Source organism: Penicillium concentricum (genome assembly GCF_028827145.1).
Source record: "Penicillium concentricum strain IBT 3081 chromosome Unknown utg000002l_segment0_segment0, whole genome shotgun sequence".
Classification (NCBI taxonomy): domain Eukaryota; kingdom Fungi; phylum Ascomycota; class Eurotiomycetes; order Eurotiales; family Aspergillaceae; genus Penicillium; species Penicillium concentricum.
The window spans coordinates 10,113,943-10,139,879 of record NW_026622755.1 but is presented as its reverse complement, the minus strand read 5'-3'; the positions used below and the strand labels follow the sequence as shown (position 1 = coordinate 10,139,879).

At 45.9% G+C, this 25,937-nt stretch overlaps 8 protein-coding genes across 8 annotated transcripts; 3 read left to right on the top strand and 5 right to left on the bottom strand.

Annotated features, from left to right (window-relative positions):
• Nucleotides 1-731: 731 nt before the first annotated feature.
• N7517_007584 (uncharacterized protein) lies at nt 732-4,201 on the top strand (the record flags this gene model as incomplete). The annotated part of the gene is made up of 3 exons (XM_056725314.1): nt 732-830; nt 3,676-3,819; nt 4,148-4,201. Coding segments are annotated over 3 exons (297 nt in total), but the record flags the coding sequence as incomplete, so codon positions are not given.
• A 440-nt stretch (nt 4,202-4,641) lies between these two features.
• On the bottom strand, nt 4,642-5,761 carry N7517_007583 (zinc-binding alcohol dehydrogenase family protein; the record flags this gene model as incomplete). Its single annotated transcript, XM_056725313.1, has 2 exons — nt 4,642-5,431; nt 5,496-5,761. The coding sequence occupies 2 exons, from the start codon at nt 5,759-5,761 to the stop codon at nt 4,642-4,644; spliced, it is 1,056 nt and encodes a 351-aa protein (XP_056581563.1).
• Nucleotides 5,762-6,366: 605 nt separating this feature from the next.
• Nucleotides 6,367-7,860, top strand: N7517_007582 (uncharacterized protein; the record flags this gene model as incomplete). The annotated part of the gene is made up of 1 exon (XM_056725312.1): nt 6,367-7,860. The coding sequence occupies one exon, from the start codon at nt 6,367-6,369 to the stop codon at nt 7,858-7,860; it is 1,494 nt and encodes a 497-aa protein (XP_056581562.1).
• A 277-nt stretch (nt 7,861-8,137) lies between these two features.
• Nucleotides 8,138-9,138, bottom strand: N7517_007581 (Fig1 domain-containing protein; the record flags this gene model as incomplete). The annotated part of the gene is made up of 4 exons (XM_056725311.1): nt 8,138-8,513; nt 8,564-8,936; nt 8,987-9,058; nt 9,111-9,138. 4 exons carry the CDS (start codon nt 9,136-9,138, stop codon nt 8,138-8,140), a joined length of 849 nt encoding a protein of 282 aa, XP_056581561.1.
• An 878-nt stretch (nt 9,139-10,016) lies between these two features.
• On the top strand, nt 10,017-12,254 carry N7517_007580 (uncharacterized protein; the record flags this gene model as incomplete). The annotated part of the gene is made up of 1 exon (XM_056725310.1): nt 10,017-12,254. The coding sequence occupies one exon, from the start codon at nt 10,017-10,019 to the stop codon at nt 12,252-12,254; it is 2,238 nt and encodes a 745-aa protein (XP_056581560.1).
• A 464-nt stretch (nt 12,255-12,718) lies between these two features.
• Nucleotides 12,719-16,118, bottom strand: N7517_007579 (Mg2+ transporter protein CorA-like/Zinc transport protein ZntB; the record flags this gene model as incomplete). The annotated part of the gene is made up of 2 exons (XM_056725309.1): nt 12,719-14,991; nt 15,044-16,118. 2 exons carry the CDS (start codon nt 16,116-16,118, stop codon nt 12,719-12,721), a joined length of 3,348 nt encoding a protein of 1,115 aa, XP_056581559.1.
• A 1,671-nt stretch (nt 16,119-17,789) lies between these two features.
• Nucleotides 17,790-20,453, bottom strand: N7517_007578 (Alcohol acetyltransferase; the record flags this gene model as incomplete). The annotated part of the gene is made up of 2 exons (XM_056725308.1): nt 17,790-19,099; nt 19,463-20,453. The coding sequence occupies 2 exons, from the start codon at nt 20,451-20,453 to the stop codon at nt 17,790-17,792; spliced, it is 2,301 nt and encodes a 766-aa protein (XP_056581558.1).
• A 2,845-nt stretch (nt 20,454-23,298) lies between these two features.
• N7517_007577 (SDR family NAD(P)-dependent oxidoreductase) lies at nt 23,299-24,060 on the bottom strand (the record flags this gene model as incomplete). The annotated part of the gene is made up of 1 exon (XM_056725307.1): nt 23,299-24,060. The coding sequence occupies one exon, from the start codon at nt 24,058-24,060 to the stop codon at nt 23,299-23,301; it is 762 nt and encodes a 253-aa protein (XP_056581557.1).
• Between the last annotated feature and the right edge of the window lie 1,877 nt (nt 24,061-25,937).

The following is a 25,937-nucleotide window of genomic DNA, read 5'->3' as shown; positions in this document are numbered from 1 at the left end:
GCAAAAGATGTCCACAACGATATTCTAAGCGCTCTCGATTGAGTTGAGCTCAGAATATTGTATACTTGTGTAGACCTCCGCAAAGCCCACAAAGCCCATAATAAGCACCAAACAATGCAAATATGTAAAAGATTTAATTACCGTATGTTTAGACCCCGTTTTAGCCCTTAGATTGTAGTTATTGTTTTATTATTTTAAGTAATAGTTACGTTGTTAATAATTAGTTAGATTTATAGCCATATTACGTTTGGACACGCAAAAAAACGCGTTATTTAGATAAGTCTTAAGTTATTTGTGCTCCCGTATGAATCCTAAATATATATCTATCAAAGCTTCAATATTAACCTTTTTTTTTTTTTCGATATCCACTGGTCAGATTTTGTTTAAAATTAGAATATACACCTATATAGGTACTTTAATTCTAAATTCTGATTTTGAACCATATATGACCAGTAGAAGGGTCAGAATACAGCGACTACAAGATGCTAGTTGAACCAACCCCCTGAATGGGATTTGATGGGGGCCCAATACAATAGCCCATGGACTATTTATTGGGTTGGGTTGGGCTTTGGGCCCGGGCTCGGGCCCATTTATGGGCTTTGCGGAGCTCTAGTTATACTTGTGCAGGTGCCTTGTCTGTCAGGCTTTCTTGCGCCTTCCTTCAATGCTTAACTAATCTAGGCAGTTAGGGCTACAGGTATAGATTAAAAGCATGGTCATGCTAAATAAGCTGCCATCTGATATCCCAACATGGGGCGATAGCTCAGTTGGGAGAGCGTGCGACTGAAGTTCGCAAGGTCGCTGGTTCGATCCCGGCTCGCCCCATTTATGTTTTGTCATTTTGCTTCCTTCATACTTACTCTCTATGCAGATTACACAAGTTGATTGGGAGTCACTTCATTTCTGCCTTAGGTTTTTTCATTACAGTAGAATTCGAAAACAGATTACCCCGCAAGACACACGCTTTCTTTCCCAGCGCCCCACTTTATGACGCTAAACCTGATTGGGTCAGGAACGGTCCCACCCTGTTGTCTTCGATGTATCTCTAGTAGATTACCAAAATTGCCGTAAATACAGGTTCCGGCATTGCGCAGATCATACTTACCGGAGCGCCCTGGAGTGGAGATATTCGAAGATACAGTATACATATTTCCAGGCACTTAACTATTATTTGTTTGTAGGCCGTTACATAGCCCCCTACCTTCTCATAACAAACCAGTAATTTATGAACAGTTCCTATTTGTCCGTCTACTATTTCAAAGATATTGGATTATAGCGTTCGATGAGTCATTGTAAGATGGTGTAGATTTCTATGCGGACTGCTAGTTGGATAAATTTGGATTAAGTTATCTGATATCAACCACGCCTAAGACCTGCCTTTCTTTCTTTCCTTCTCGTCCTCTCTTTTGTCTTTCTTCTCTATTTATAAAAGATAATACTACCACTTTCGCCTACTTTTGTCCCCTGCTCTATATTGACCGCTAACGGCAATAAAGCATCGCTAGATTTAAAATGGAAACCCTAATAGATACTCTTGCAAACACTCACTTGAGTGGGCCACCTAAACAATCGGAACAATTACTTTTTAGACCCTAAGTAGGTAGTGGGTTGGTGCCGACGGCTTTAGATAACGTTCCTCACTACTTGTTTCGGGTTGTCTCCCCGAATTCCGTCGGAACAATAAATAAGAAGTGGGTGCATTTAGAGTCGGTATCTTAGAATTAGGGCTCCTCTATAGAAGACGTATTTTTTAATTTGAATAATAAGAAACGGACGACCATAGCTCGAACACTCAACTTACATCTCCGATGGTGGCTAAAGGATGGCACTTAGGACAATTTCGTTTTATGGACTAGCTCCTTGCTCTTCGCAATTTAGTATATCTACTACCGGCACTTAAACCCCGAGGATAGATCAAATTTACAGCAGATCAAGTTATATACGATAGATACGAGACAGTTTCCTAAAGGCACATTTCTTTGCGATCTAGATCTAATTAATACTTTTTAGGAATCCGACGATCACCTATGTAGAAAAAACCTAGAGAGCTTACGATACCTTCGCAACGAAACTCAAAATTACTTTAGTGAATATCTTTCTCAAGGATCGCTAAAGATTGAGGGTAAATACGAGGTTATCTGCGCCCAGTCCCTCTTTAAAAATGATCGATTACGTCGCCTACAACCTTATTTTCGTGAATTCCAGAATCTTCTATTTAAAAAAGGAAGACCGACCTAGCTACAAGAAGTCCTCCGTCTTCGTGAGAGTATCTGGCAACCAGCTAATCTACAGAGCCTATCTTCAGCCGATATAGGGGACCGTTCAAAGGCCGTCAAAGAGATTGTACAAAATCTTGAACCGCGCTAGAGATTGCCTCTTACTATGTACTTCACATCACTTATTGGCTAAGTATCCTTTATCGAAGAAAGAGGTGCGGCAATTCATAATATCTTCTTCAAGGTTTTGCAATCTACCTTTCCTAACGGTATATCTATAACCAATCCTATATTATGCAAGGTGATAATATATAACCACGGATACTAACAAGATCTTAAAGGACAACGAGCGTTGCGTCCTTACGACGTTAAAATCATCGCCCCAGATACAATGCCTAAAATAAAGCAAGTAAAAGGACTTATTCATAAAATGTACAAATACCATGCGTTGGAAAATGCGCTAGGTTAGTGCGATCGCTAGATATTCCGCTCTAGATCTGTTTGTACCCTATTAATAGGAAGTCTAGATCGAGTTGCAATAGTCGAAGCGAGTATTCGTGGCTTACATTTTGACAATGTGTTCTTAGAGGATAAGCATGCCTTTGTTTTGGCCGATCGAAATAAGCTACTAGATCGAATAGGCCAAAGTCTTTTAACGAAGCTCCGCTCAGTATAGTACCTATGTGAAAAAGTTATCTCGGCTATTTCATAAAGTGCGGTAAAGAGAGCTATTTTATCATTCCTTTCTTTCCCAGCCATCTTAAGTGACAGCATAATATAGCTAGTGTTCGTTGGTTTAATCTTTTAGTGATATACTACTTACTATATATGAATTTGTGGTAGGTTATTTCGATCTTAAGCTTAATGAGTGGATACGACTGTAAAATGTTTTACTGTGATACAGAGATAGGCATGTGGCTTGTTTAACACTGATATAGATAGACTCATTCATCTACATTAAATATAGTGTTTCAGTAAACGTGATCTGCCTGATTCCGGAACCTGTATTTACGGCAATTTTGGTAATCTACTAGAGATACATCGAAGACAACAGGGTGGGACCGTTCCTGACCCAATCAGGTTTAGCGTCATAAAGTGGGGCGCTGGGAAAGAAAGCGTGTGTGTCTTGCGGGGTAATCTGTTTTCGAATTCTACTGTACTAACTAGTTAGCATTATTAACTCTAATATTAACAAGAGTGGACAGCCGTGATATCTTTTTAATAGCTCATTCATTATTATTTTTGACCCTTTTCAATACATTTTCTCCCTTCTCGGTTTTATAGGGGCAGAGCGGTAAGAGCTAATTTTTGAAAGTGACTTCTCTATATAAACTTGGGATAGTACATTCTAATCCTACCAGTAATATTTAGAGTACTCTATAGTAATGTTATTATTACCCTGCCTACTATAAGCAGCATATAGATGTTAGAAGTATAGATTTAAATAAACCGCCATCAGATATCCCAACATGGGGCGATAGCTCAGTTGGGAGAGCGTGCGACTGAAGTTCGCAAGGTCGCTGGTTCGATCCCGGCTCGCCCCATTTTTGTTTTGTCATTTTGCTTCCTTCATACTTACTCTCTATGCAGATTACACAAGTTGGTTGGGAGTCACTTCATTTCTGCCTTGGGTTTTTTTCATTACTAGCATTATTAACTCTAATATTAATAAGAGTGGACAGCCGTGATATCTTTTTAATAGCTGGCCTTAGATATTATCTTTGACTGTCTTTCAATACATTTTCTCCCTTCTCGGTTTGATAGGGGTAGAGCGGTAAGAGCTAATTTTTGAAAGTGACTTCTCTATATAAACTTGGGACAGTACATTCCAATCCTACCAGTAATATTTAGAGTACTCTAGAGTAATGTTACTATTACCTGCCTACTATAAGCAGCATATAGATGCTAGAGCTATAGACCTAAATAAGCAGCCATCAGATATCCCAACCTGGGACGATAGCTCAGTTGGGAGAGCGTGCGACTGAAGTTCGCAAGGTCGCTGGTTCGATCCCGGCTCGTCCCATTTTTTTGCATTTCTTTTTTTGTCCGATCATATCATATCGGACATGCATCATACTACATACATAGCTTTTCCTGCGTGACGTTGGAAGATATTTTCTGCTTTATCTTTAAGTTTGTACCATTTCATACTAGATCCGAGGCAAAATCGTGATCTCTAATGACTATGTATATTTAGATCACGGTAGAATCATATCATAATCAATGTATTCATTCGGTATAGCGACTTTACTTCAAAACGGATACTCATTCTTATTTATGTCTTAACCAAAAAAAGTCTTCAAACAGAAATATGGCTGAAAGTGATGAGCCAGCATGAAATGATACAGCTATAGCAGGCACGTTTCGGCCAGCATGGCAAAAGCCCCAGTTTGCTGCCGTAGAAGGGAAACGAGGAGCACATCGGCTACAACTCTACCACCAGCTTCGTGGCACTGACACCCGCCTTGCACTTTTCCAACGCAGATTGAACATACTCTAAGCCCTTACCGACGACCAACGGGGACGGGAGGCACTGGAGCTTTCCCGACTGCAACGCAGGAGTAACATAGTCCTCCCAGACAGGCGTCGCAACATCGTTGACAGCAAAGATCATACCGGCAATCACATTCGCGGGGAGATCGGTAGCAGGAGGAGGAGGATGCACGGAAGCAAGGTTTCCTCCACCCAGCTGATCAAGAATGGTGATGTCGTGAGCGTAAGTCTCGGGACTACCTACAGCATCAAAGATGCCAACAAACTCGCCACCACTCTTTCGAACTGCGTCGGTAACCTTGTCGACAAGTGAAGCATCATTGCGGTCGAATACTTCGGCTGCGCCGCACTGCTTGCTGAATTCGAAATTGTGTGCTCCCGCAATGGCGATGACGTGGATTCCGGTTGCTGCGGCAAGCTGGGCTGTCATCGAGCCAACGGAAGAAGAGCCACCATATATAACGAGCGTCTTTCCACTGGATGGCACCTCCTTCAGCGAGGGATATGGAAGGCCCAGTGCCGGTGTATCTACACCAGGCATGGCGAAGCCGGGCTCCTTGAGGGAAAGCACGCAGACAGCCGCCTCCAATGCAAACGGCACCACAACACCATCTGTGAAGGATATTTCATCGGGGAGTATGGCCGCTTTGTTTGCAGGAATTACCGTGTACAAAGCGAATGCGCCATCCTGGGGGCGGCCACTAGTCAAATTGATAGCATGTCTGTGGAAGAGAGGTCAAATTAGTTCAGGATGATTTGGTTTCGATATACTTTCAAATAACATACCCAATTACACGATTCCCTTTCTTGAAGCGTTCGACGCCATCTCCCACTTCATGCACCTCACCGGCGATATCGCAGCCGAAGATGGCGGGCCATTGCTTGACAAAGACACCGGAGTCTAGCATATGACAGTCGAGAGGGTTGATAGCAATTGCAGCGTTTTTGACGACGAGTTCTCCTGGACCAGCTGTGGGCAGTGGAGCATCTTCCACCTGTAGGGGAGAGCCAGCCTTGATGAGCCACGCAGCTAGGTTCTTTGGGGTGGACATTCCGAGAGAAGAATAAGAGAAGGTAAATTTGGCTTGTACAAATGCTGGAGAACATACAGATGTTTGACTTCAGCAGATAGTTGGATACTAATTAAAAAGCAAATTTGGGGCAGGACCTGCCGAACTATAAGTACTCCATGGCTTTCATGTATTTGAGGATAGAAGCCTAAGGAATAATTGTAATCATAGGCCTAAAGAACTATTCTTTCAAAGCCAGTAGATAGTAAATATTACCAAGTATAAAAAATGTTAGAACCGCATGTGCCGTTCTCCTGAGAACCGTATATGCCGTTCCTTAAATCCGACTATTATGTCCGTAAATTACCACTAGAGCGTAAAAAGCAAGCCCCTTGTTTTGGTGTTCATGTATTTATGTAGAACAGGCATATAGACTTGGAGACAGTCGTTCACTAGTAGTGATAGTAGTGATAAATTGTTGCTACGTACGAGACCTTACCGATTCACCGTTGACAAATTATTCAACTCGATCAAGACCTCATAATGTTTTTTTAATACAATGAACTCTGAATACGTACACGGCGGCGTATCCCCGCGTTATCTACAATCTTCCATCCTCCACCCTGGACAAAGGGCCACCATTTATAATGCGACTCGGTCCACGAGAGCTACTCGAGTATAACGCGAAATACAAAGTGATTATCTGCCGAGAATGCCACTACGCTATTCAGAAAAATGCATTGGGGAGCCACTTGCTCCGCCACAAAATTTACCGAGAAGAAAAGCTTCGTTTACTCTCCACCATCCATCAACTCGACATCGTTGAACCGGGTGAGATTTCACTGCCCAGCCCAAGTACACGGCCAGTTGATGCCCTACCCGTAGTGTCTGGGTATTCCTGTACCATGACCGGGTGCAGACATCTCTGTGCAAGCTCTAAACGTATGATACGCCACTGGAGTGATATCCACAGTGTTACTGGGTTGAATGATTTTGCCTCTCATGCACGCTCAGTGAACCTCCAGACTTTCTTTCGCGGTACAAAACTTAAGTACTTCGAGGTCTCTGAGCCAAGTAAAGCCACAGAGTCACTGGATTTTGAAGAAGAGGATGGACATGACAGAGAGGGCACCGGTGTGAATGAAGTACCATCACCAGCACAGCTGAGGTCACTTTCCGAGACTTCTCCAGTGGTGGACCTAGAGACATTGGCCTATTTCCATCATTTCACCAATACAACGTGTCTGACACTTCCTACAATCGATGATTCTCTGCCAGGGTCACAATACTGGGGGATATCCATCGTTTCGTTGGCGCTACGACAACAGTGGCTGATGTGCGGATTGCTGGCCATTTCCGCGTACCATTTAGCTACGCTGGAGGACGAAACAACAACACAACAAAAGCACTGTGAGCGGGGGACAAAGCTCCGTTTTGAATTCTTCGTCGGGTTAAAGGAGATAATGAACAATACTCCAAACGTTGTACCCACCGATACTTTCCAGAAAACGAAAACGGCTGCTATTCAAGTAAGCAGCATTGTGAGTTGTGCACAATGGACCTTGACTGGATTCACTGCCAATCAAGAGACCAACCCGGGTCCTGCCACAGCCCCATCTTGTCTCAAATCTTTAATATGCAACATTCGAGATTTCGCGTCTTCTGGACTAGGAAACTCTTTAGAAATCGAGCAGAACAAGGGTGATTATCTTCAAACATCTTCGGATACGAATAGCCCACGAGTTACCGCCACAGCACCGACTGTGCTACTCAATCGTCTTCAGATGCTTCCTTATCGCATGGCCGAGATATTCGGGAAACCCGATAATGAACGAGATGCCCCGGCTATACTACTCGGCATTGGAGCGTTGCTCCGATACTCCAATGATTTACCAAATGCGTGGCAAAGTATAAGCGCATGGTTAAACAAGACGACCGACCACTTCAATCATATGGTTTCACTTCAAAATCCAGCCGCACTTATCGTGCTAGCCCACTGGGCGGCCATTCTGTTTAAACGGACAGAAGTTTATGAATGCTGGTTTATACATGGCTTTTCAAGAGCAATTGTTTTACTCATTTCCGAACATCTTTCTACGAACGATGGAGTTCGAAGTTTGGTTGAAGGTTTGCTGGAGTGAATGGGTTCATGCGGCTCTGCTAAGCTACTTATAGACCCATGGATCTCGGTCTGGATGACCATGGAGAGTGCACGGGTTAGCGTACCTAGTGTAACAGAAAACTAATATGATCCAATCAATTATATCCATTTAGCAATAATTCATTCCCTTTTTATTCTGTGCGCAGGTCCACAATCACTGGTGCCACTGACCTCCCCCTCACCCCTCAAATATCGAGGGAATGGATTGGCTCCGCTAAATTGAAGATGGAAAAGCCGAGGGCAGGGTGGCTTCGCGTCTATTCCTCCGTAAGTTTCCTAAGCAAACTTATACTCAATATCATCACGAGCATCCCGATACTGACTGCCGCAATCAGTCCTAAAGAGAGCCATCCTAACGCCATCGCCGCGCCTCCGACATGGGCCGAGACAGCTCCATACGTGAGTGTTTCAGCCATTGTCGCCGCAGCACTGCTGTTGATATGCTGCCACAATACGGAGATAAGACAAAATGCAGCGCTGGAAAGAAAACCGAGTAGACAGGTCTGCGACACCGGTCTGCTAGGAAATGGCTTCACCTCGCGCACTGAGCCGCTGTCATCGATTTCCTCAGTCCATCCAGGGAACGACGATAGCATGAGAAAACAGATGAAAATCAAGACTATCACGATATATCTAAGGACCATTGGTATACTGTATCGAAATCGGCAGAGGGAAAGACTTACATCAGCCCATCGAATACAATTTTCTCCTTAAACTCATTCGCAATCATAATCAAATTGAGTGGGTCGGGTACAATTTCTGTGCTTGTCCCATTTTTGACATGCTTTTGTGCCTGGAACAAATTTGCCAACACCTGTGCGTTGGTAGAGCAGATGCGTCCAGTGTGGCTCTGCGTGACGCAGATCCCCATGTAGCCCGCTCGGACCTCTAGAGTTGTTCCGTTGCCGGTTTGCAACACATTGTGAATGGCATGCGCAATACCTGAGCTCACTTGTCCGGCTGCTGTAGATAATGGAGAGTCTTTCGCTGTGTATTCTAGCGACAACAAGTATATATTGCTTAGACTGTTGGAAGAACAGCCCGCAAGTAGAATGGCTGGGAGAATATATTAATAAAATCCAGAAAAATATATTCATTGTCCTCACATAGCATAATAACTGCAATCGCCGATATAATCATCAAAATATGATGGTAGCCTATCATAGGCATCCATCGGTCTTTTGAGTCGCGTTAGCACATGGAATTATTCCAATCTTTTGAGGAACGTACATATTTTTGTTCTCATCTCTAAGGCCATGACTGTATTGGTGTACTGGAGGTTAGGAGGGGTAATGAGAAAAGATGTTGAGCTGAACCTATACTAACCCTATTACGGTCGCTAGTGTCAGATTTTTTGCCTTATTCTATACATCTACAATTTCCTATTCAAAATCCAAGTCCTCTGGATGATTGTATCCTAGCTTTTTTTATATATATTGTTTCTAAGGCATTTCCAATGGCCCCAAATTTCATTCCATGTCTCTCCGCAAGCCTCAGTTTTTGTTTTCCTAAGAGGTGAACCCTTCGTGTAATGCCAACCGGGTGTAATCGAGCTAGGGTAGTTAAGCTATGTTATAGAAGTTTTATTTTTTTTTTGTTAACATAATTCTCTTACAAATAATTATTTATATACTCTACAGTATAATCTAAAAAGAAAATTATGTGACAGGTGATATTGTACTGTTTCCACAGTGGCGATCTTTTCCCCGGCATATTCGGAAGATATTCCACGGCATTATCTTTGTATACTGTTTTTCCCCTTTTCCCTTTCTTTCTTTTGATGCCACATCTAGTTCTGATTTGACTTCGAATGCCTCTAAGGTTGATTGTGTTCCACTTTTGCTTTTGAAATCTCGTTTGATTAGCTCTACGGAGTACGCTTAATTCTACCAAGAACTAAGAGCCAAGATCAAATAACTTGGAAGCCGTGCACGATATGGCGTTTTGGCGCTAGTTATTTCTACTTCGTATAGAGTCTAAGACACCTTAGAGTTCGTCGGCAAGTATTGCCTTGGCTTTGACATACACTGAAAACTTGGAAGATATTAGCGAGAATAAATATCACAGCGCCCCTGAAAATGAATTCATGTCATTTCTCTTCGCACTTTGTGCTTTTACATTCGTTTAACTATCAACATGGGCCGGTGGAGAGAACTTCTGCCTGTTCTGGCAGCCCTGGCTCCTTTGTCCAGCGCTATGGAGATAACTAGCACATTTACGACCGTTTTTCCAACCACTAGCATCGTCACTTCCTCGTCTGCCGTCGCGGGATGCACCGTTGCGTCTTCCATGCAGATCGCCTGTAGCAATGGATACTATAACACATGGGGGGCAGTGTGGCAGGAGACCTGCGCAGCCTCGTACAGTGGTGGCAGCATCCTCCTGAGCAGCTCGGGCCTTTCACTGCGGGCTTGTGTGTCGGCCTGTAGTGTGCGACCTGCCTGTAGCGGAGCTTTGTTTATTCCCAATATGTGTTATCTACTCCAGGGCGATGTGACCATCACTCCCGGCGGACCATACCAAGCAGCAATCCGTTATGCGCCCACGGCCAGCCCTTGTGTCTCGAGCTGGCTGGTTACAGAAACGTACACGGTCACTTCGACGGGAGAAGTAGTTTACACTGTGACGCCGAGTTCTACCACGTCTGCTACGTTGACTCCGACTCCCACCCCCGTGGTGCCTTCTTTGACACCTTCTAAGACGCCTACTTCGACGCCTTCTAAGACGCCTTCTAAGTCGCCTTCTAAGACGCCTTCTAAAACGCCCACGTTGACGCCTACTTCAACACCTACTTCAACACTTACTTCGACGTCTACTTCGACGCCTTCTAAAACGCCGTCGAGCACCTCTTCCTCGACACCACTGATCCAGTCGTCGACCGTCACTTCTACAAGATCTAGCCCGGTGTCTTCTCCTATATTGTCGTCGTCGACTCGGTTGATTCCTACTTCGGTTATATCTTCCGTATCTACAGGCTCTTCTTCTGTCATTTCTACTGGGTCTTCCCCTTCTACTATTACTTCCACTTCTTCCACTTCTTCCACTTCTTCTACTTCTTCTACTTCTTCTACTGCTTCTTCTTCTAATGCTTCTTCTACTGCTTCTTCTACTGCTTCTTCTACTGCTTCTTCTACTGCTTCTTCTACTGCTTCTTCTACTGCTTCTTCTACTGCTTCTTCTTCTACTGCTTCTTCTACTGCTTCTTCTACTGCTTCTTCTACTGCTTCTTCTACTTCTTCTTCTACTTCATCTTTTTCTCTTTCCGCTCCCACTTCTATCCCATCTTCTGGATCTTCCATCACTTCGTCTGTTCTCTCCTTTTCGTCCGCTCCTTCTTCGTCTCCCTCGGACTCTTCATCTACCAGCTCATCCCTAGGCAGTTCATCAACTGCTTCTAGCCAATCTTCTTTGTCGCTATCGACCTCTTCAGGTCCATCTGTTCCTCCAACCTCATCCGGGGAGTCTGCTTCTCCAAACGCATCTGCGACCACCAGCTCAACCGTGCTTGCCACCACAACTGTCACACCCAGTGGATCATCTTCTTCAACTCAGTCCTCGGAGGAATCAAGCGGAAGCACACCAAGTACTTCAACCTATACTGTCACGGCAACTGAGGTCCACACAATCACTTCTTGTGCTGCCGCCGTTACCAATTGCCCCGCGCACCAACAGACGACATACTTGACCACCGAGACAATCACCTATGTCACCACAGTTTGTCCCGAAGACGCTCAAACCACAGCTCCTTATGCTACAGGCTCTGCGACGACTATTTCTCATACTAGCGTGGTTCAGACCGCCAACCCCAAACACACCACTACGCAGATCGCCGGTGCTTCTTCAACTCAGGGCATAGAAATTGGTGTGCCTCCTTCGCATATGACTACCTCAACCATCTATGCTACGGAGATTGACGTAGTCACCGCCTGTCCGCCTTCCGTCCAGAACTGTCCCGTCGGGCAGAGAAGTACTTACACCACGAGCAAGACTGTTGCTATCTATACGACGACGTACTTGGTTGTGGTCACGGATTCTGCACAGGTCTCTCAGTCTACCAACGCCTCGGTGCAGCCCGTGGCAGTCCCTACTGTCTTATTCGCGCATCCGCATGTTCCCGGCCACGGGCCAACTGGTGACACCAAATACACTATGTCACAGGCTCCATCCTCTAGCGCCTGGAAAGCCGGGGTCGCATCCTCTGGGTCCACCCAAGCGGCTACGCACGCCACAACGATGAACACTGTTTCCGGGCAAACAACCTCTTCTGTGACGAGTGCCCCTGGCAGCCTCTTTACCGGAGGCGCACCCAAGATGGGGCATTTCTCTACCCTGTTCACCGTGCTCGCTGTGCTGTCCACTCTCTTTTTCTTTTAGAGGAGACTGCGCCATGCTCATGGGAATTTAGTGCATTGTATGATAAGATACCTTATACATAATTTAAAGTAATACCAATATCACATCGTATCACACTGTCAACTGACCTTTATATGTGGGCTACCGAGGAATATCTGCTAACCTCCATGATCGAATCCCCCTAATTTTACCTTTCTTTTGCATCCAGATTTTCACATATAATTCCTCTATATTGCATAGTTTTGAATTCAGAGATCTTGCATTATACTTCTAGTATATTTTCTCGCTTGTATTTGCCATATTATTCTAGTAAACACACTGTTACAGATACAGTCCCCTCTGGCCATACATAGAGACCATGCTTTTTAGAGTCTAGTGAAATAGTGCTGTATTTCCCCCCCAAGTTCCGAAGATGGTACTTGACGCATGAATTCTATTTTCTGTCTCTCTCCCAAGTCATTCAAATCTCTCATTTGAAGGGGCTGTTAGCTATGAGAACGCAGCGCTCGATATGGTCCGAGAGCGCCCAAAAGGATGAAAGTCAGCATGATTATAACCATCGTCATCACAATACCCACTGTCAGCCCGCTCTTGATGCCAATAGCTAGCGGGCGTGTCCAGATGAGTGCCAAAGGAATCACAATGAATATCGCAGTCAAGATCAGATAAATCAGGGCCATTCTAAGCCATAAAGGTGTCCGATGCACTCCGTCCACGATCAGGTCTGGTAATGCGCTCCGAAACTTTGGTTTGGATTTGAGCCAGAAAGGAACCCCCACAGTCGCTATAACAATGAACATGATAACAATACTGACAGCAACCCGGACATCTGACTCAAGTTCGCGGGTCCAGAGCACCCCGATTGGTATCGCCGATGCAACACCATTCAACAAAATGAAGCTGATTATGAAGCCGAACACAGCCCAGAGTCTTTCAGCCATTGAGCGGGTTCTTTGCACGAGCCATTTACCAATACCACCTATGATGGTACTCAGTCGACTTGCTATTGACCGAAAGATCAGGAGCATTGGAAGCGCTCGAGGTTGCACAGGTTGGCCATTTCTCGCTGCATATTTCCTGACATCATTTTTCACGGCTGCCTTGAGAGCAATCAACCAATGGCTGCGCATAGTCATACGCATCAAATAAGCAAATAATGTCACGACAACAGCCACAACAAAGAAGTTACTGATAGGGACTGGATTTGCAAATGGTTCGATTTGCATGCCAAAAACAGAGGCAGCGAAAGACATCGGGACGAAAATGAATGCGAGTTCGGTGAGTCTTGCCACAGCATGAGCCTCATCGATCGATCGTCGACTCTCCAGAAGACCCATATTGGAAGTCAAAGATGCTGATGTTCTTTGAAGTCGAACTATAATGTGATCGATGTTCTTCCAAAGTTCATGGATATCTTGCATAGGTTCCAGTCCCATGACTGCAACCTCCCGGGGAGAGCTTATAGGATGGAGTTTAATGAGAAACTCAATAAAAGGCTCCATAGAATATCTCAGCTCTGGAAGCTCTCGCTGGGCTCGGTTTATGATCTGTCGCCATAAGCCCAATCTATCCTCCATCTTGATGTCATCTAGAATCTCGATATCTATTTCGTCAAGAACTTGTCGCAGCTGGTTGAGAAGGGTCATGGTGTCTTGTTGGATGATTCGTACCAATGGCCTGAGCAGACTACCTGGTCCCTGGTGCATTCCGAGAGCGTCACAGATCTCTGACTTGGTTGACTTGGTCTCCTGGAGTTTTGCTTGCAAATCAGTCATCGACTGCAACATTTGAAATACGCAGTCTAGGTCGGCTGAGACTGCTTGGCGAGGAGCTATCTGCTCAATGATAACTTTATCTAGTACTTCGGGCTCCCTCTTTTTCTTCTCCTCAACGATAACATTCAGTACTTCGAGCTTCTTTCCAGGTCTGAAGTGTTTTGGATTTTTTCTTCCAAGGATCCAGCCCAGCGACCTAGCAAACGAAGTTTCATCCCTGACACGTTGTGGTTGCTCTTCATCCATGATAAGCTCTTCGATATAAGTACTCTGTTCAATGGATGAGTAGTGCGACGTATCACCATCATCATTCTCGCCGTTCTCTCCCTGTGAACCAGATGATGTCCGGTATTGACTCCATTCGATGGAGTGGCGCAACGCATCATCGCTATCATTCTCGGCATTCCCTTCCCGAGAATTAATGGATGGCCAGTATCCACTCTGTCTCGTGGAGGATTGGTGCGACGTATCATCCCCATTGCTCTCGCCATTCTCTCCCTGTGAATCAGGTGGTGTCCAGTATTGACTCCTTTCCATGGAGTGGCGCAACGCATCATCGCTATCATTCTTGGCATTCCCTTCCCGAGAATTGATGGATGGCCAGTATCCGCTCTGTCTCGTGGAGGATTGGTGCGACGCATCATCCCCATTGCTCTCGCCATTCTCTCCCTGTGAATCAGGTGGTGTCCAGTATTGACTCCTTTCCATGGAGGAGTGGTTTGGCGCATCATAATCACCATCATTTTCGCCATTGTCTCCCCGAGAACCAGTTAACGACGCCCAGTATTGACTCAGCTCCTCGGAGGGGCGGTGTGACGTATGATCATCGTCGTCATCATCATCGTCGTCGTCGTCGTCGTCGTCGTCCTTCGTCTCTTTCTCATTCTTATCATTATTCTCTTCATTCTCTCGCTGAGAACCGGTTGATGTCCAGTAATGGTGTATCTCAGATATCTCCGGCAAAGGGTCAAGAAGTACGATTACTACATGGCCTGTCAGTATCCTATGTTAGGTTACTTCATGTATATCACGTACCAATCTCAGTGTTTTGATCAATGAGCTTCTTTCTCCAAATTGACACTCTCTCCTCTAAGCCACACACTCTTTTCATCATCGATGTCGTTGTGGGGTCGGTCCACAGACCCCACTCTAGCCGGAATATATTTGTGAGGATTCCCGTCGTAACAGACTTCCTCCGTGTAAAATGCGTTACGCTGTCCTCAAGCAGATCTTCAAGGTCAGGGCTTGAAAAGTACGTTGGAAGTCGATAAACTGGTCGAATCCACCTGAATGATATGTAGGATTTCTCAAATGATGCTGTGCTCCAGTTTCGAGCCGGTGGACAGTCATATTTCCCGCCGGCATAGCCAGAATTCAGTAAATGCTCTTCGAAGAACTCGGGATTGATGCTGAAGTTTTCACCCAATATGTCTATCATGGGTTTAGAAAGATCTTCCACAAAGATAAGCCTTTGCTGTACATCTTCTGGAACATGGCATAGGGCTGCGATAGTCGCTGAATCATCGATGTATGCCGGTTCTGATATGAGATCGTCGCGATAGTCATAGTATGTGATTGAAGTCTTCGCGTGACGTGAAGATTTCCCGACACTTCCATTTTTGATATGTTCTAGCACCTTTCCCGCGTTTTTAATAGTTTTTCTGTATGGTTGTCGACGCGTTTCTTCTGTCACGTGAGGTGCAAGGTGTGCTGAATCAACCATTCGATCTCCTTGCCGTGGTCTTTGGGTTGATGGCGGTCTTGACACAGACAGCGAGATATTTGATGGCGGTCTGGATACAGGCAGCCGGACATTGGACGGATCTATTGGAGCGGGTGGTCGCAAGGTCATATCTTGGGTAGGTTGAGATCCATTGTCATCCTCGGCATCAATGTTAACCGATCCCTCTAAATTCACATTATCACCAGGTGTGCGGGATGCGACGGGCGCCAACCCGTTTGTTTCTGAGACACGGCCATATGTAGAAGAGTCATTGCGCAAAAGGTCTTCTAATGAATCTGTTCCATATCCTGATACAAGCTGGTTTTGAGGGGGAGGGGGAGGCTCTGATTGTGCGAAGTCAGGGTCATATGATTGCCCTGCGGCCATTTGGGATTGGCCAGATGTTTTATATAACAATGAATTGTCTCAGCGAGGGATATCTCGCATATATGCACCTAGGCCGAATTTTCCCAGCTGGGGTTTTTCTATTTGAGCTTCCGCTTTTATGAGGGTGCTCAGGCTCAGGCTCACTAAGCAGATCTCACCTCCAAGGTTGGGCACGGGCTGATCATGCCCAGCTCAGTCACGTGCAGAACTGATGAGCGACACTAATCCACTTAGGAATAAGACTAACCTTCCATGGCTTAGTTTCAATATAAACAACATAGAGAAATGTAGGTTTATGTTGTGGTGGATGACTTAGCGCCTCAGGCATTGACCTTCAGATAACCAGTTCGGGAGTTCGCTCCTCTTACAATACAACTCTCTCCCTCCTCACTTCCTAAACCTACCATTTATAGTTTCGCCAGTTTGAATATTACGAAACTTCCTGAGCTTGTCCGGCTCTAAGTTGTGGTAAGACCCCAGATATAATATAAGGGAATACTTGAGATGAATGTGGAATAAAGATCAAAGTTTTACGAAGTGGTATAGAGGAACTAATAGCTGATTCTTTAAGAAAGCAGCCTACGAAGATAATAATGAAGTGAGGCTCCGTGGAAACCTCAAGTGAGTCTCTGCGAATCATGTGGAGAGCATTGCTTACAGATTTTCGTGGACCTCCATGGAACTAAATAGTAGTAGATCTCCGCAAATAAGACCTAGTTGATACTGTACCTGGGTTAACTACCCCTTGCTGTACCAAAGTACCGATTTGAGCGTTGAGCTTTGCTCTACTAACGGCGGGAGAGGTGACACACGGTTTTAGAGTGAGCAGAGTATGTACATGTTGGAAGTCGAGGGTTCTGTTTAGAGGCCTTCCCTCTACCCCACAGGAGCATATTTTCGACATATCGAAATCTTGCTTTCTTGTTTTGGCATTCGCGTAGTCATTTTACCGAGATGAGCATTTGCCTAGACAATGAAGGCTCTCAAGGGTCTTTGCATGGTTTGCACCGAGGGCTTCTATGCGTCCCTTATAGGCCTTCTGGTATACTGTTTCTGCTTCGGTGTATTTGCCTTTGTCATAGAGAGCGTTACCTAGCCCATGGAGAGAGTGAAGCGTCTCTATATGGTTTGCATCGAGGGTCTCGTTGCATCCCTTATAGGCCCGCCGGTATGCAGCTTCGGCTTTGTTGTACACGCTCAGGACGGTACCACTCTAACGGACTGTATAACAGACGCTTTCTCGACTGTATTCCTCATTAAGTCGGCGGGAAACGACATGTTGAAAAAGTAGATATATTAGAATGTGTGCTGATAATTCTCGTGGCTGGTAGATGATGGGCGGGGTTCAGCTGAAAGTCCAGGCAGATCACATTAATTAATGTGGTCCGTGATCAACGCAAGGGGGACGTGCTCATATCCAAAAATCGGCAAGAGCTGAGCACTAAAAGGGGAAGGATTATGTACATTTGTAGATGGGCCTCAGATGAACTGGCCCTGCCGAGGAAGGGTCTAAAAAATATAAACACGAGGTTCCAGGGTTGAAACTGGTGTAAAATCAATCCCTCAACGCTTCGAAGTCCGCTCGAATTGACGAACATATATTTTCAACCAATGACATTTCCTCCTCTACCGGCACATCCAAAGCTCCAGCTTGCCAACTCACCGTGCACATCAAGCTCCCCCTTTGACACTGATCATGTTGAAAGCAAGTGGCGCACTAGTAACATTGCCAGGCTGCGAGAACACCATCTTGACGACCTTGCACTTCTGATCTGCGCCGTCGTTCATGTTATCAAAGGCAAGCAAATTGCTCAGTTCGTACGAGGAGTCCCGCTTCTGTCCAATTTTACTCAACGTCCAATTCCTGATGCTGGGAACATATCTCAGCAGACCGATTGCTTGGTCCTGCAGCCTCGCCCCGCATTCAGCGAGCTTTTGCGTCATCGACCTCGCGGCTTCCCACATCTCCTCGGACAAAATAGCCTCCGTCACATTCGGTGCTCGTGGATGTACCTCGTAAAGGCCAGATACGAAAAGACCCCATGTGAGGCCAGGCGTCCCGATAGACGCTCGCATATCAACAGGCGTTCCCGAGACAAAATTGGTTATGTCGGTACTAGGAATGGCCTTGCTTAGCGCCCGAACAATCATCTGGTGCACCGTTCCCGTGAGCTTGGTGCCATGGCTTCTTGATGCCTGCAGAGCCTTTTGTACGAGCGGAGCCTCAATCTCGATGATTCTTACTCTGCTCTGGATGGCAGCCGCCGGATCGAAGAACATAGGTGACCCAATCCAAGTACCGGCATCTAGCGTGCTAGCAGATGCGCGGAGCCCAAGAATTTTGGCCACAAACTTTGGCAAGTAAACTGCTATCAACGGCTCAAGGAGGAACTTCCAAGATATGGGAAGCCTTTCGGGTGTGTCAAAGGGTGCCGGGAGCGTTTGACTTGGCGGAGTCACTAAGAAAGTGGCTTTCTCCTCCATACCAGTAGTCTGGCGCCATGCCTCAAGGAAGGTGCGATGGAAGGCAACTCCGACCATGCCGTCTCCGAGAGTATGGGAGAACGCAAAGGCAATAAAGCATCGCGTCCCTGTGGAGTCTTGCGGCGACACCAGAGGAGAGACCACAATCCGCCAAGGTGGGATATCAGCAGGCCATGGCCGGTCAAGTATGGCTGGCATAATCTTTTCAATTGTTGCCGTCTCGCCATTGCTAGTAGCTTCGTCTTCGTGAATTATAGACACATGATTGTGGAGATCAATACTCGAAACAGCTTCGTATGCTGACTTGTCGGTATGCTTCTGCTTGACGACCACGCTTAGGTGTGGGTACTTCTCGATGCAGTGTCTCAAAGGAGCAATAAATGACTGGGCGGAATTAACATCTATATTTTCACTCGCAATCTCGTAAACTCCTGCTATGACAAGCGCGTTGTAGAAGCCGACATCTTCGCGACTAATTGTACGGCGTTCATTGGGACCTGGGTTCCAGTTAGCACTACCTATATACTTTAGGGAAATAAGTTCACTAACTTGCAAGTCTCATGAATTTGGTGGGCTCCGACATTTCTATACAACATACTCCGTACAATATAGAGGAACATCTGCTGTCAAAATACAGGGGAAAATATCGGCATAACTATCTTCCGGTTATATTAAACGATCCATTTTGGGACATCGACGGATACCCGAGAAGAGCTTGACAACCTCTAACTACTTTTCACAAATATACTAGAAATTTGCCCCACTTGCCAGATACTCTTTGCTGAATGGGTAATCCGAATAACCCACAGCTGACTCAAAGATATAAAATGTATCTCTGTTGTACGCATTGAGCTGCAAACCCTTTCTAATCCTGAATATCAGATCCGGATTGGAGATGAAGTGCCGGCCAAAGATGACCATGATGTCCTTGTCCGGATATTTCTCGTCCACCAACTTACGGGCCTCATGCGATTCATACCCACCAGCAACAAGAAAAGGTCCGTCCCATAAATCGTATGCAAAATCCAGTGTGTCATGACCACTGTAATCCTGGGAGCCGGACATTCGCGACTCAACGAGATGAAGATATGCAATGCCCGCCTGTCTGGCTTTACTGATCACATCCGTGAACTGCGGGATCGGATCCTCCATTCTCATGCCCTGGAACGTACTCCAGGGGCTCAGCCGAAGCCCGACACGTTCACGACCGATGGCATGAACAACAGCTTTGATCACCTCGTCGAGAATACGAGATCTATTCTCCACATTCCCACCGTACTCATCGTCTCGATTGTTGCTGACGTCTTGGATAAATTGGTCGAGCAAATATCCATTCGCACCATGAACCTCGACTCCGTCAAAGCCGGCCTGAATGGCGTTCTTCGAAGCGTCGACATAATCCTGGATTATCTGCTTGACCTCATCGGTGGTCATGGCTCTAGGCACTACGGCACCTTCTTCCATTGCAATAGCACTGGGGGCTACGATATCGTTGGCTTCTTTGCGGGCTAGATCGACATCCGCGGCACGGCCCATGGCAAACACTTGACAGAATATGAAGCATCCCTTGCGATGAACTTCATCGGTGACGATCTTCCAGGCAGCGACTTGGTCCTCACGCCAAAGCCCTGGTGCGTGTGGGAATCCGCCGCAGGTTGCTGATATGAATGTTCCCTCGGTGATGATCAAGGTGCCTGGCACTGCGGCGCGTTGGCCGTAGTATTCCTTCATGAGGAGTGTTGGCACTCTGTCTTCGGTTGCTCGGAAGCGAGTGAGTGGCGCCATTCCGATGCGATGTTTCACTTCCATGCCACCTATCTTGAGGGGCTTGAAAAGGCGTGATTGAGGCATTGTCAAGAATCTTTGAATGGCTGTTCTTCAGTGGGAGAGTTAAGAATATTTTGATCCATGGTTCAATCTCGGGGAGGACCAGGTACTTGTACTCGGTTTCCAAGCAAATATTTTCTGCAGTCGTCGGATGAATGTTATAATTGCTCTATATAAGTAGGGTAGAGAAATACTTCCCAAAAAGGAAAAAAGATACTTCCTATTAGGGAAAGGTCAGCGAACTTGACCATTTGCGGTTAGAGTCATCAGTATTAGGCCAATCATCCATCTGGAATGTGAATCTAGTGGGGCATCATATCCGGAGAGTTTCTGTTAACTTTCAGCCCTCGAGGTAATCGGCGCGACCTAGGCATAATTGGCAATGACAAATATAAGAAAGTATTGTCATAATATCAGTTAATTAGATGTGATTTGAAATCAATATTTCACCACTTCGGCTGTTCTATCCTGATAATTGAACAAATGGAGGCCTTGGAGAGCCAGTCTAGATGGAATTTTCTTCCCAGAAGCCCTTAACCTGGGACAAAAATGCTTTGTCAGACCATATGAACTGTTTCAGGATCACTAGAAGTTCTGGCCATGATGTATACAGCCATCTAAATCTGCTGTGATTCAAATACAACAATTGCATGTAGCCTTGCCGTATAGTTCCTGCGGGGGAAAAAGCTCCCCCGATGTATAAGAGCCAAGCCAACAGATCAGGCGAATCATCCCACACTGTATTTTCGCTCGCCGATTGTAACTTGCAAAGTAACTGCAATGAAAGGTAGGACTGATGGTATATAAAGTTAGCACAACTCGATAGCCTAGGCGGCAAATGCAGTCAATGCGATTGACTTACGGGGATGGTTGAAGTCCGCCAGATTTTGCAGCGAAGCATAGTCGAACATAAGTATGCTGCTTGATTGCAGCATTCAGAGATAGGTGAGTGAATTGGCAAACTCACTAGCCTCGACTGGATAGACGCTTGGTGGTTATCGATATTAGTCATCGGCATTACATCCTCATTGCCGAGGATGGCTGAATCTCGGATGCATTGCAATGCAAATACGTCCTTGAGAATTTCAACAAAATCCTGACCAAGTGTATGGGAGTGGTATTGGAATCCGGGCGGAAGAACAAAAAAGTTAGTATGGGAAGGATCTCTTCTCCACCGGAGCTCGGAAAACGTAGTGTGATCAACAACTCGGCTTGATCCTGTCATGACCGACCCATTCAAGTCTGACCTGTCGGCCGATGTAAGGTTTAGCCATTATCAAATGCTCCAGGCTACTTACCAGAAGACCGCACGTTTGATATCGTCACTCAGATAGACACCCTTTCTTTGGCATACCTCCAAAATCTGCTGTATTGCCCCCATATGGAGCTGGACTTGAAGTGGCATTCCAAGACGGACCTTAATGATAAAAGATTAGCTTTTGATGGCAAGCCTTCTTCCAAAAATGGTAAAATTGAAGGAAAACATGCACAAACCTCTACACCGGCGAGTAGCAGAATGGCCCCTATTGTAGACTCCGTAACAACCCTATCCAGAGAACTCATTCTTTGGCGGAGAGAGCTCAGAGCGGTATTCTGGTATTCGAGACACTCCCTGCTGGTCATACCTACTGTGAGCGTAAAGGAAAATGTGAGCATGACAGCACTTAGAAGAGCGTCATCATCTAGTCCTTTCTGAAGGACGGAGCGAAAATTTTGAAGCACAAGTTCATCAAAAATACTGAAGACTGGCTCTATTTTAGAACTTTTTGTCAGCCGTAGTCGGGGCATTGGGTGATTTCCAGGATCTTACGTCGGTTTAGCAACTCCCGTAGTATCGGCGACTCTGCAGCCAACATTTGGAACGGATCGGAGGAAGCTACAGCAGGGGGGCTGATGGTGCGGTAAGAGCTTTCTGATGCTTCTCTTTGCTCGCAGGTAGGCTCTGATCACTTGCTGGGCATAGAACATGGAAATTATGACCCGACATTTGCTGAAGCCTTCTTTTGTTCCGAAGACTGTGCGCTACAGCATGCGATCGGACTAAGCGCTTCGTTATGCGATCATTCGAACCTTTTATTGGAATGAAAAGGAATTGATCACCTGAAAACACAAGGTTAATAATAAGATATACAGTCATGCTCCCTTGAATCTCTGCCCTACCTGAAACGAGTTCATCGTGTCTGGCCATTGAAATAGAACAGTATGTGTTATATCACCTTCAATCAAAATGCACGCATATTCTTCAATAAGGAAAGTATTTCTGCGATATGCACACCGCCGTTGTCCAGGATCGATGACCGCGGTGCCCCTCCCCGGGACCCCGGGGAGGTTGGTGGATTACAAATCAGAGCTGCACCTCCCCGGGGACATACCGGTGATAAGGTTTCTGGGTGAGATCGCGGCCCGCTCGGCTAACCAAAAATGTCGACCACGAAAATGAGACAACTTTGTACCCCTTGGAGCAAACTTGGAACATCTCCGACCAGAGCTGACGACACTCTTGGGGAATCACAGATAGGGTCCAATCTTGCATTGGTGACAAGGCTGAGAAGGGTCAACTATCGAATCCCCAGCCTTCCGCCAGTCTCCATTTTCCCGCACCGACCTGCTCTCATGAGGATCAAACATTTTCAGCATTCGTTTATATTGGCACAGGCAACTAAATAGACCCTTACAGCTTGCAAAACTAGAGCAAGGAGCGACATCTACGCAGCATAACAACACATGCAAGCACATTTCCTGGTAGGGATACTGCAGCGAACAGTGGAGTAGCCTTCCAGGTCAACTCCGAGAAAGCACCGATACGGCAACGCAATGAAAGACATAATATATGCATTGATTTAAATCACCATATATGTACATAGCCTCACTACCAGGCTGTCATACCACCATCGACCCGAATATCTGCAGCAGTGATATAGGAGCTCTCATCTGAAGCAAGAAAGCTAGCCACAGCCGCAATCTCTTCTGGCTGACCGCTGCGTCCAAGCATAATCTTCTGCATCACATTTGCGGTCCACTCCGGGTCCACAAGCAAAGGTGCAGTTTGCAAAGTCTCGATAAGGCCCGGTGAGATTGAATTGGCCCGGATACCGTGTTCACGCCCTTCCATGGCCAACTGGCGTGTCATGGCAATGACACCACCCTTTGCAGCTGTGTGGGCAATAGCAGGCACTGGACGGATTGCAATCCAGCCGTTGGAAGAGCCAACGTTGATGATGGATGCACCAGACTTCTTCAGATGTGGCCATGCCACACGAGTCAATAGGTAGACGAGGTTTAACTCCTGATCAATTGTTTTGTACCAGTCATCATCCTTGGCTTCATCGAGCCAGCTCATGTAAGCCATAGCCGCATTGTTGTACAGCGCGTCGATGCGTCCATAGGTCTTGATAGCTAGGTTGACCAGTTGCTCACAGTTTTCACGTTTTGTGAGATCGCATGGGGCCAGTGATATCATTTCACCGCCGAGCTCTCGTACAGCTTTGACGGTTGCTGCATCGGTCACGATGTTGATGTCACAGCCGACGATTTTGGCGCCTTCCTGGGCAAACTTGAGGGCTGCTGCACGTCCCATGCCACCGCCTGTACCGGTGATGAGGCATATCTTGTTCAACAGACGTGGTGCCATAACGATTGCTTTGGGGTAGGTATATGTCGAAAGCAGTATTTGGAAAACTATGGTGAAAGATTTTATTTTATAAGAAGGGAAAAAGGCCACAAAGAGCCAGAAGAGGGGGTTGACCAGGGAGCAAGGACCTGCTAGGAAACATAGCCCCGATCAGTTAATATATATTTGAATGCTTGCTTTTTCGAGGAATCCAATCAAGAAAGCGCTTGGATCTAGATCTTGTTAGTTTCTCCACATTAACTAAGCGCTGTGCCAGTCGCCGAACTAGAAAACCAGTAGATGCATATTGTGGCTGCACGATGCACGATCGAGGGGCCGATCAAATTCAATAGCGTGTCGCTCTTTGTTTATCTGCCATCTTCCTTGTAACCGAGACCACTCGGCTTCGTCTAGTGCAATTAGGTTAGTCGACCTGTAGAGGACAAAAATCAATCAGCACATACTCCTAGATAATCGCGGATGTCAACGGATTTCCCTCAAGCCCCTCCTCCTTCCAAAACCGCGATGCTAAGCCAGTTTGGGGTGCTGAGATGCGAATTTATTAGCCGATATTCACCAGAGGTTTGGGATCCATTCAGCATGGAGTGTCGGAAGCTTCAAGTCCCCTTCGGGTCGCTTAATATTGGCCAGCATGTTTAGGGGTTAGCTGCCTGAGGCCTACCTAAGTTGTTCGGACGCAGATGCCTCTTCTGCTAGGTATGTTTCCTTCCTTTCTCTTTCATAGTCATATATCAGAGATCTTTCTCCTATGAGCTTCGCCGTTACGGCGTTGGCATCATTTTGTTTGTATCATTTACTGGATTTATACTTCCCAGGAGCTAGGATAAAGGTGAGAGTGCTGGGAAAAGGGGGAGAGAGGGTAATACGACTGTACTTGTTGTCGCCGCTTATTGGGGGAAAGGAGGAGAAGACGGAAGAGGACCAACCATCTACTATGCAGTCCTGCACAAACTTCTTAATAGTCCTTGCATGCTGAAACTTCTATGGCACCGAGTATAAGAATCTTCGAAAGTAGCTTAGACAACATTATAGGCTAGTACGGTGGCATATATCACACTAATATTAATTATTAAGCTTAGGGGGGTCTAAGGTTGTTTGTTTTTGACTAACTAGAGTGCTATAGAATCGAATATCAACGTGCCAGCTTGGTTTGCACATGGTAGATAATTTGGACCTGAGCGCTCTTAATTCTGAGATCTTGATTTCAGCTTCCAATTGGCTCACTCCTAGCCACGGTTTACTGCTTCTTTCCGAAAACACACACCTTTCACTCGAATGACTAATACAGACACCTTCGTATCCGTACATGGAAATGCTGCAAATCGACTATATAACACCGGGGATGGGCCCGGAGTACACACAGGTAAATGAAGCATACCGCGCCAGTCTAGCCAGGAAGCTCCTGCTGGGAATACCATCTTTACCAGCAGAGTTCTTGGTAGAGTTGCTCCTTTCCAAATGTATCTTCTAGAGTTATATCCATGGAGCTAGTAGGTGTGGTTTGCCACACCTAGTAAATACTAACTAGACTTACTATCGAATTATCCTCGTCATTCCCCTTCTTCTACCCAACTATTATAACGGCCTAATTAATCGCATTTAATGTATGTATGGCCTTAGCAGGTCTCGCTCTGTTATGTCTGGATGCTTGCGTGTCTATCTACCTTCTGGTCCACTCCTTCCGTCGCCTATGACAGATTGATCTAACACAGGTAAGTATGAGTTGAAAAAAAAAAAAAAAAGAAGAACGCTCGGGTATACAAAGATACTGTAACCGTCTAGTTCGACTAGGGGAAAAAAATGGGACGAGCCGGGATCGAACCAGCGACCTTGCGAACTTCAGTCGCACGCTCTCCCAACTGAGCTATCGTCCCATG